Here is a 10,847-nt window from a genome sequence, read left to right on the forward strand (position 1 = left end):
GACGCAATTTGAGCATTAAGTAGAATATATGTATGTATAGTATATCTATCTGTCTGCTTATCAAGCATTTGTTATGCAAAAACAAAATATCCACGTACAAATATTGTTTCGAAAATAAACATAAATCTGTCAACACGCAATGCCATACAAATTGTGTCACAATTAATTATCAGTTTTTTGTTGTTGTTGTTTTTATACACTTATTTACGAAGGGTATAAATATTTTAAATAGATTTCGGGTATTATGATGTCGCGGCACGTGGCCCGCTACTCCAAACGTTTAGACGAGTTTTTGGGGTATTTTTTTAAAGTTTGAAATTTTTAGATTAATTTGAAAATTTAGTTTCAGTAATTTTGGCAAATCAAAGATTTATATTCCAAACAAAAGCATTGTATAATTAAAGAAATAAAAAAAATAAAAATAAAAAAATAAAAAAAATGAAAAGAAAAAAAAAATTGGTTAATTTGCGAAATAAATATAAATAAAATTAATCGTTTTAAAAATCGTTTAAAAATAAGTGTCTCCAACAGAAATTAATCATTTACAAGGGTATCAAATATTCGGCCCCAAAGCTCAGTTTTCTTTTGTTGTTTTTCTTGGCGCTGCCCGTGCTGTTTGTTTATAATTATTTATTTGCTTGTGGGTTTTGCGTATATCGTAATTACATTATTGCCATCGATTAATGAAAATTGTTCAATAATTTTATGTCGTTTTATATAACTCTTTCTGTGCTTTTTTTTACATTGACAGTTGATTTGGTTATTCATTGATTGCATTCATAAATAACGTAAAACCAAGGCTGAGCAATAAATTTGGTTAATTTGCAAAATGAAATAAATTCGCTTAAAATGTAAAAAAAAAAATGTGATGTAACTGAAGAGCGTATTCCGTAGCAATTAAGACCAATTAAATTTATAAATATATATTGAATAAGGGAAAATACAGGTTACGAAAAACAAATAACAAAATATTAATTAAAATAAATACCAATTAAGAAATTAAAGAAAGATATACAGCATTAAAAAAACAATTAATGAAAGTAGGTCTCTTAGGTGCAAAAAATTCTTTAAAATGTTTCTAAAAATGGTAGTTAGAAGATCCTCATTTGGGGATTTCTAGTGTCGTCTTTCAGATATAGATTCTCCATTAAATATTTAAATATTCCACAAAGATCTAATCTATATAGAAAAAAACCACAGTTTCCTATTAGCCAACCATAACATATTTAATTTAATGGATTCTCATTCCACTCCACCCCATGATTCATGGCTGCACCTCAATTTGTGGGTTGTGTGCTCATTGACCAATTCACAGGCGAAAAATCTAAAGAAAAATAATTTCGAAAAGACGACAGATCTTAAGTGAGCCGCGATGACTGCCAACACCGTCCATCCATCCAACATTGCTCGCCCACAAATGTATTGCGGGTGAGCACGCACGATTAATAAATTAAATTGAAAGACACACACGAAATAGTGGAAAACATACAGAAACACTCGCAAGAAATTTCTCAAATGAAATTGTTAAACACTGACTAGGCATGTGCCTTGAAAAATGTCGCGACATGCTAATAAAAATATTTGCCTTTCCTTCCTCTCTCTCATTAGAATAGATTTATATTTTCTTTTAAAATTGAACAAGAGCTAACTCTACAGAGGGTGTGATGAGACCACAGAGCTTTATCTTTCTTAAATATTCTAAACATTAAAAAATGGTATTTTTTCAGGCTTAAGACAGGACTTATACCCCAGTTCCAGTTGATTTGCTGTACAAATTTCCCATAAGCGAATAGACTCATTAAAAAGGCTGATTTAAAAATAAATAAACTTGCTGAATCAGGGAGCAAAAAAAACCATTCTAAAAGAAGAGCCAGAATTTTAGAGCTCACCAGAAGAATATTTCTATGAATCGATCTACTTATAGGCGTTCTACCAGGGTATCCAAATGTTCGTTCTTTTTTTTATTTTTGTTTATTAGCCTTCTGCTAATAAAAATTAATTTGAAAATACTTTTTAAAATGCTTTCGCCTCGGGCATGGGGTTGGGCTGGCTGGCTGGCGGGTGCTGGCATAGCTTAAGATTTTTATTTATTTGTTTTTCTAATTTGTATTTTTCGCCTCACATCTATTTCGTTTCCCTCCTAAGTACGTTGTAGTTTGTGCGATTTATTTATGAGCTCTTCGACTATATTCTGTGCGTTTTACATATCTAAATATTCTTTTTTTTTTGTGGGGAATTCTAACATTCTATTCGCTTATGAGGCACAATGGTGTTTATTTTACTTGATTTATGTTTCGTTGTGTGGCATTATTTCTCTAATGTATGTGTATTTGTCATGTTGAAATACGCTTTTAAATCCCTCAAGGGGAATTTATGGGCCAAGAGTTATATTGAAATTATTATAGATATAAAGAATGTTCTTGAAAAAAATAGCCCAAAGAGTTAAATATATATACTCCTATTTTTATTCGATTTTAATACATTTATTAAATATTTTTTAATTGAATTCACTTTCCATTTAAATTTGTTAATTTTTGTATTTTTGTATTTATTTATATATTTGTTGGTTTGAATTAACCCTCTCTGTATAGCTTCATTCTAAAACTAAGCTGGCTCTTGGTTTTCGTTTGGGCTCTCATCAGATCTGAGATTTACGAGTAGTATATATGTACATTTCTAAGCAAAGAGTTAATGTACAAATTTTGAGTTTTGAAATGCCGCTGACAGACATTGAGGCTGGTTTTCCAGATACCATTCGGTTACAGCCGGGTACTAGACGGCCGGATTGCCTCAAAGTGATCATCGATCATTTTCAGGCGGAGGAGACGAACCAGCAATGCCCTAAGAAACATGTGATTGGCTGCTTCCGGATGTCGGTGAAGAGCGATGCAACGACAAAGTATGTCAAGTTGACAGCCCTTAAGATCTGCAGGAAGCTATTCTCATCGGGGGAATCTGACGAGGAGCAGCCATAGCAGGTGATGCAGGAAGAAGATGAAGATGTTTCCACTACAAGTGGGCAATCGCCAGGATCTTCCGCTGGCAATGATATTTTAAAATTGTGAATGTTGTTAAGGTCTAAATACAGAATTCCCCATAACCTGAGTGCCCTAGCATATCCCATAGTATCCTCAACCGGTACTCTATCTTCCTTATAGATACTCTTATGCGGTACCCTGTTGGAGTGTACCTCTCTCTCCCTGCGGTTAGCGATCAAGATGTCTAGACGCGATCTTTATAGCCCTTCCGCTTATTGATTAATTTATAAAATATCTGTTAAGATCCAGAATTTTATTAGATGAGGTTCTGTATAGACATTCCATTCAATGAAATGCCTACAAACTAAAGTCTTGAGTTTGCCCCCAAAAGAATGTTGTGAAATTCAGTGCAATTTATGAGCTGTGACTGCGTACACATTTGATTTATGTTAAACATAATATTTGTATGGAAAGGCACACATTTCCTTGGCCATTTCCAATTGAAATTTATTTTCGTCGCACACAGAAAAGCCATAAACAACTTAAGTAGAAAATGGTTTTTGAGGGTCATTAACTAAAATCCATGCGCTTATTTCAAACACAAACAGCTGTGCCAACAATTTGTCAGTCACACAGATAAATATATAATTTTTATGAACGAAATTTCTGAACGAAATAAATATATATCACAGACACTTATCGTAAAATATCTGATACTAAAAATTGTTCATAATTTCTTCGAAAACAAATTGTGACACAGATATTTAGAGACTTAACCTATACGCAGAATAAAGATTAAGGCAGCAAATATTTGTCGCCGATAAATTTCCATTATCTTTCCGGCCTGTATGGCCGTTTTGACAGCCACACGACCCGAACAGGGGGAAAGATCAAAGAAATCGAGCGAACATATATTTCTGATTGTCGTGCCTTATTAATAATGCTAAATATTCTTTTATGATTTATGGCCAGTGACAAAAGTCAACCGGTGTGACATCTGGTGCTAACAGATTAAATTTAAAAATGGTTTTTATGCACGTTACTCAAACAAATGAAGGGCGTAGGAATCATATATATTCCTGATCTCAGAGATCACAATTTTGCAATCGGATCATTATTTTAGGCAGAATGAACGAAAGCAGGCTCTTTGGCTCTTTGAACACCTGGCTTTCGAGCACTATTAAGGCCAGAGCCACCCGCTTATGAGTTTTAGGAATATTCAGTACTTGCCTTTTCTGCCTTTAGCTGAATTATGGCCCAAATGCAGGAATTTCTGGTCTGTGCTGTGTGTGGCAAACAGGTTGAGTGTATTATTTATTCTGATTCCATTAGAATCCATTCCGCAATTAAATTTATTTCAGTTTTCCAATGTTTTGCTCAAGTGTTACAATCGTTTAATTAGAGCGAATCAATTGCGTTGGCCATGTGCTAATCAAATGCATTTTTAATTTGTAATCAATTAAAGTGCACCACCAGTCGCTTGTGTCTGTTAAATAAATACATTTATTTTGTGGACACCCGGAAAGTGTTATTGACAGTGTGAAATAACTGTTTGCCGTACAACTTCTTTATTAAATGGTTTGTAGATAAAATTAAAATATTCAAATGGCATTAATGTATGCCAGGATCTTGTAGATCCACTGACTTTACTCCAGTTTCTGCTCTGGCTCATCCTCGGGGCACATGGATTGGATCTTGTGCTTGCGACGATCGCGGCAGCTGCCACAGATGCGCATGCAGAAGAAATAGAGAAGCTCCAGGAAGCTGAGACTCGAGATGCCCATGAAGAGGCCACAGATGCCACCGCAGTTGGATATCAATGTGGAGACACCGAACAGAATGGTACGCTTGATGGCCGTGAACTGATGCTCCTTGAAGTACACAGAGAGACGTGAACCAATGGCACTGGAAGGAAAATAGATGGATGAAATAATGATAGATGCATGGAGATATATACAGTATATACACTCCATACTCACTCCGTATGCTCATAGACCTCCCGAAAAGCCCTAATAGTCTTAGCCACATCGAATCGTGCTCTGGATATCTCAAAATTATACTCCAGCGATGTGCAGGCCGGCATGCAGTTGCACATGATTTCCACATTGTCATTGACACTCTTTTCCATGGTTTGATTTTGCAATAAAGTATAGAGCTCATCCTGGGCAGACGTATAGCAGTTAATGTCATCCAAACCACACACAGGAGTGCCCAAAGGTTCTACAAAAAAAGAAGATTAATATGGAACTTAAATAAAGATTAAAGATATTTACTGGGCATCCAGAACTTGGCACAGCCACACTTGGAAATCGTAAAGTTGGCCAGGCATTCGGTTTGGCAATTGCTTTGCGAATACGAACGGAAAAAGGTCAAGGAGCGCTCATCATCGAACAGGCACTGACGCCTGAAAACAAAGGGGAAATTGGTTTTGGTCTAAAGCGAAATTCCTTTCAACACCTTTTTTGTAGTTACTTTTCTGGGCTGATTTCGTGCAAATTGTCGGTAGACATGACATAGTTGGGCAATACACTGACCAACACCTCATCGCCATGGGGCACCAGAATGTAATTGCCTGACGTGAGCGGCACACTCTCCGGGGAGTTGAGAAAGACCTGGAAAAATAACACAACTGAAGACACGCCACACCCAGTTTCTGTATAATGATACCTTATACCTTATAGCCCTGTTTAAAGCTGCGGCAATCGTAGTCAAAGTTGTGCTGCAGTCCCTGCAGAAAGGCAAAGAAACCATTGCCCACGGATGAGAAGACCGTGCGCTGTGGATAGGTATTCTGTCCCTGATTCCCGTAACCCGTATCCAGCGACCAATTGCCAGTGATGTTATTCAAGGGCGGCAGATCAACATCGAAGAAGTTATTGAAATCGACAACATCGGGATCCTTATAGCTGATGAAGTTCTCGTCACGATAAATATCCTTGGGACGAAGGCCATTGAATTGATAGCATATACCCTCATCGGTGGCAACAAAATCGAAGATTTTATCACAAAAATAGAACCGTCCATTCCATTTGCAGAACGGACCAGTCTCATTTTTGGATATACTCAGGTCTATCAATGTTTGGGTTACGTCCACAAAGGGCGGATTCATTTCCGCGAGTATGGGCATGAAACGATGAACCACATCCGGATCACAGATGTGCATGGCAGCAGCCATGCGGGCCAATCTGTAATAGAGATGATATGCCTAATTTAGGGAATTTTCGACAAGTTTTGAGGGATATAATACTGCAAGAAGAGGTATATATGTGTATTGGAAACGAACAGTAAGGATAACAGCTTCATATTATGAAAACAATGATAGAAACCCTTTGAAATCTATAAGGTTTCTAAAGAAAACGTTTTATGTTGCCACATTACGAGTATAATCTAACGAAATATAACAAGTAAATGGTTCCGAAAAGATCTTAAAGATAAAAGAGATATAGAAACATAAATACTCAACTCTTCCTCATCCATGCTGGTTGCATTACCATTCTTCTGGTATTCATCCCATAGCAAACGCGATACATTCGTATAATCGAAGAGATTGCGTTCCATTTTGATTTCCGGACAGATGGTTATCGTAGGAAATGGTATCTTATGCACTGGCACCAGGGTCTCATCAAAGCCAAGTATCACCGGTGAATCCTGCCACTTGAGATAGGTATCCCAGATGAGGGAAATGGCAAAGTACACGGAAATGCATGTGAAGAACAGCCAATAAACTCTGAAACCAAAACAGGGTTAGCCAACCAAGCAAGAGCCTCGATATATCACACCACATACTTCTCATAGATGGGGCGATGGACTTCAAACAGATATCGTATGCCGTGTATGGTCGTGCTCTTGGAGTACTCCAGCAGCAGACCCTTGCAGGCGGACAGAGGACTGCCGTATCGAATGCGAGACTTGATGATCACATCACTGGGCACATCACTCAGGGCCGCGGAGGCAATGCTGGCCCTCTGATCGTAGCTTGGCAGGCCCAGGAGCTCTGGTCCGGGCAATATGTTGCACGGTTTCTCCTCCGCCGCCTCCTCCTTGATCTCGGACATGTTGCACTGTGTCCGTAAGCGTATCGCCAACTAAGCTGCGCCAGCCATACGGCGTGTCCTTTTATAGCTTTTACAGCTGCAAAAACTGGGTGCGTTCTTCGTCTCCAGTGGGAATGTTCCGTAGTCCTCGGAGTACTCCAGGGACCTCGATTCGCACGCACCAGCAACGTATTCCGTGTACTTAAACTTAATTACAGACCCACACACCCTATATCGTACGTACATACATATGTGAAGGTGTTAATAATAATAAAGTGACTGCTAATTTCTCATTTGCATTATCCTATTAAAGGGGTCCTTAAGTAATATCTTAAGGTTTTTAGCTCTAATGTTCGCTGGGACGTCTTTATAGAAAGCTTGGAAATGCTCCTCCTCAGTTTCTTTGAAGGACAGCGGACAGAGATATGTCAACGAAATCGTCTAGTTTATGTTAATAAAAAGTTGTTGAAGTATCTAGTATCTAAATTCCTTTCACATGTGAACCTCCCTCTATTAAACCAACCGTAGGGCACTGCTGCATGACGCTGGACAAGTTACATGCAGGAAAGGTTTATACCTAAATGCTATTAATCGAATTAACATAATACATTTTTTTTTTATCCTTATTATTATTATTAAATTGGATTGTTTGAATCTTTACTATTAGTTTGTATTTATATTATTTAATTAATTTTTTATTTATATTATTAGTATTAATTTATATTTCTATTTTTAATATTTGTTTGTACTTTTATTCTTAGCAATTTTTTTTAAATATTTTTTTAATGGTTATTTTTCTATTATTATCCATAATTCCATTTTCCATTATTATTATTTTTTAAAGTTTATTTATTACTATTTTTTGTTTAACTTTTCCCATATTTATTATTTTACTTAACATTATTACATTTTTCTTTTAATTATTTGTATTTATATATTTTAATTATTGGTATATTTTTATTTTTTTGTCATTATTATTAATTTCTTTTAGTTTAATTATTATTATTTTTATACCATTGATTTATTTTAAATATGAATGTTTATTTTATTTTTAATTTAATTTTTAATGCTTTTTTATTTTCCTTGTTATTATTACTTTTTTTATTTTTTAGTAACATTTTTATTTTTTTTTTTGTTTTAACTATTGGCATCAATTTTTGTTATTTTAATTAACATTATTACAATTTTCTTTTAATTAATTTTATTTTTATATTTAAATTATTATTTTGTATTTGTTTGTTTTAATTATTATTACTCATTTTTGTATTTTATTTATAAATTCAGTATTGCTATTTATATATTCAATCTGAAATTATTGCAAATGGATCACAGATTAGTGATTTATTGTAAAGATGCTGGTGACATGAATGTTTTCTCAATTCCACTAACTTTGTTATTCCCTTCTCTTTAAAATACTTCACAAGTGCAGAGTCTGCTCTGGGGTCTACTACTTTATATATCTAAACTAAATTTAAAAAGTTACTTTATGAAACAAAATATTATCTCTCTCTCTATTCCAGGTACGCAATTCCACCCAGCGGTGATTTACTTATGAGCTATTCAATTTTAAGTACTACCAATTGAATTCTGTACCAAATAGGCAATACAACATTCATTTCTTTCTTTAATAATTTCCCTTATTGGATATTTACATTACAGTGACAGGAATGAGCATTTATGAGTATTTACAACATCAGATAGTGGTCGCCGAAACCATTGGGGAGCATCAAAAGAACCCTATATAGATGGTGTACACTTATCAAATCATCTCGGCCAATTTTGGCAGCATCCTGCGAGTCTTTACTTTGATTTTATGCTAAAAAGATTGTCACCCATATGGCCGGCCTCCGGCATGCCATCGTACATTACTCTTTTTTCCGAATGCTCGACATCGTTTAAACATGTTCCTGGAATTTAGTGGGGATGCTCGCCTTATATGCTGGACTGCCGGTCGGCCCGTCGGTCGGTCCCCATGGTGGTGGGCCCCCCCTGTCCGAGGAGTGCCTGAATGCCTGACTGGCGGTCTGTTGGACTGACTGCATTCGTGCGTGGTTTGATTTTGTCTGCGTAGTGCTATCCTTAGTTGTTGGCACTTATTTCGGGGACATTGTCATCGATATAAAACGGGCTTTTTTGCTGTTGCTTTTGCCGTTGCCGTTGCTTTTTCTGTTGTCCATTGGTCAGGAGGCATCCGTTGCGCATTTTTCGAATAGTCAGCCAACTCTTTGGGTTTCTTGCTTTTGTCCATTATCAGAGTGTGTGCATCAGCATTTGGTTTCGCGTGAAATTCACTCACGACTTGTAATTATTTAATTTTATTGTTTGTTTTGTTCACCGACCGAGCAAAAACGCCTTCGTTCCGAGTGCCTACTGTTTAACAAGATCTCAATATCAGATCAATTGGCTTAAAGGCCTTTTAAAAACTACACTAAATTATTATGTAGATAGAGTTTGTTACGTATATGTGATGCCCCCAGGTCCCAACAGCCAACGCCTACGAGCACTCGCACTGGAACACTGTCTCTGGGCATTTTGTTCCACCTCGTATATGGTTATTAGTCATTAGGCTTACGGAGATAATTATTATGGGTAAGTTGTGGGGCTTAACATGCCCTTAACTGAATTGATAAATGGTCTTAATGAGTGTTACCTATAGAATCACAAACTGATTGACAATCAACGGGGGCTGGAATTTCTGGAACGATATTTAAAAAAAAAGAACGACGAATAATAAAGTATAAATTTGTCTACTAGATTGCAGAAAAGCATCGCAATAGGATGATCTAAGAGGACCTCTACCCTCGAAACCTGGACAAATAATTAAACCAATTAATATTCCCCTCAAAATTCTTCGACCATGATGACACGTATTTTTTAAATTAACTTTTTTTAAACTAATTTTTAAATTAATTTTTATTATTTTTTTCTTAAATCATCGTAATTTTTTTGTGATTGTTGTATAAGTTTCTCCAACAGTAACAGCAAAAAATAATTATACATATTTTAAGCAAATAAAAATTACCGAATAAATTAGGAATAAAATACCTACCGTTTGGGGTAATGCTTGAGAATGGCGCTTTTGAGTGCATATATATTTTGGATGCCTATGCAGATCAAGTTTCAATTTGTTTTAGTTCTGTTTTAAAATTAAGAACAACATTTCTTGCTTAAAATAAAATAAAATAAAACCAGTAAACTTTTTTTTTTAATTTTTCTCAAACAAAATATTTTGTCGACTGCCATCAAAAGAATTTCCCATAAATTAACAAAGATATACGAGTACACAAATATGTTTATACCTCTGTCTAGGGCCCTTGAGTAATTTAGCTTAAATTATTCATATTTTAATGTGTTCCGAACATATGCCACAACTCGCAAAAATCTCATGGCAGACAACGCTCCCCGGGAATGGACACAAAAAACTCAATTGCCTGCCTCTGCCTGTCTGAATTTTTTGTGTGTGTTTTGCTTCCTTTTGGCCAACGACGAGTCCGACGAGTGTGCATTTGATGGAACTGTAATTAAATTGGCGAGTGCTCCAAAACGTCACGACAGTCTACACATTTTAGCAATTCTATTTGAATAATTGACGCTAGGTCGGTCTGTGGATGCTGCATGTGGAATGTAAATGGTCTGATTGCCCTGTGAGGAGGGCGGGGGTTTTGCAGGCCATGTGAAGTTTTGTTGAAAAATTGAATATTTGCTAGTTGTCCCCGACGGCATAGATATTCTATTAACTATTTACTGCAGGCAAAAATTGAACGAAAATAATAAATACGAGTAGGGCTTGATACAATTTCATTTTGAAATTCGTTTTAAAATTCGTTGTTTAGAT

At 35.8% G+C, this 10,847-nt stretch overlaps 1 protein-coding gene across 1 annotated transcript; it reads right to left on the reverse strand.

Moving 5' to 3' along the window:
- Nucleotides 1-4,359: 4,359 nt before the first annotated feature.
- LOC108164313 (pickpocket protein 28) lies at nucleotides 4,360-7,499 on the reverse strand. The gene is made up of 7 exons (XM_017299962.2): nucleotides 6,765-7,499; nucleotides 6,442-6,705; nucleotides 5,653-6,163; nucleotides 5,451-5,590; nucleotides 5,252-5,382; nucleotides 4,958-5,198; nucleotides 4,360-4,883 (listed from the first exon to the last, which is right to left on the reverse strand). The coding sequence occupies exons 1-7, from the start codon at nucleotides 7,031-7,033 to the stop codon at nucleotides 4,625-4,627; spliced, it is 1,815 nt and encodes a 604-aa protein (XP_017155451.1). The 5' UTR covers nucleotides 7,034-7,499; the 3' UTR covers nucleotides 4,360-4,624.
- Nucleotides 7,500-10,847: the final 3,348 nt, after the last annotated feature.

The sequence above is a fragment of the Drosophila miranda genome, chromosome 4 (assembly GCF_003369915.1).
Source record: "Drosophila miranda strain MSH22 chromosome 4, D.miranda_PacBio2.1, whole genome shotgun sequence".
Classification (NCBI taxonomy): domain Eukaryota; kingdom Metazoa; phylum Arthropoda; class Insecta; order Diptera; family Drosophilidae; genus Drosophila; species Drosophila miranda.

Bases quoted from the DNA above. Each gene is read 5' to 3' on its own strand.
- LOC108164313 (XM_017299962.2), bottom strand. From the start codon at position 7,033: ATGTCCGAGATCAAGGAGGAGGCGGCGGAGGAGAAACCGTGCAACATA. The intron at 6,706-6,764 runs GTATGTGGTGTG...TTTTGGTTTCAG, and splicing joins CATCGCCCCATCTATGAGAA to AGTTTATTGGCTGTTCTTCA. The intron at 5,591-5,652 runs GTATAAGGTATC...TTATTTTTCCAG, and splicing joins GCTTTAAACAGGGCTATAAG to GTCTTTCTCAACTCCCCGGA.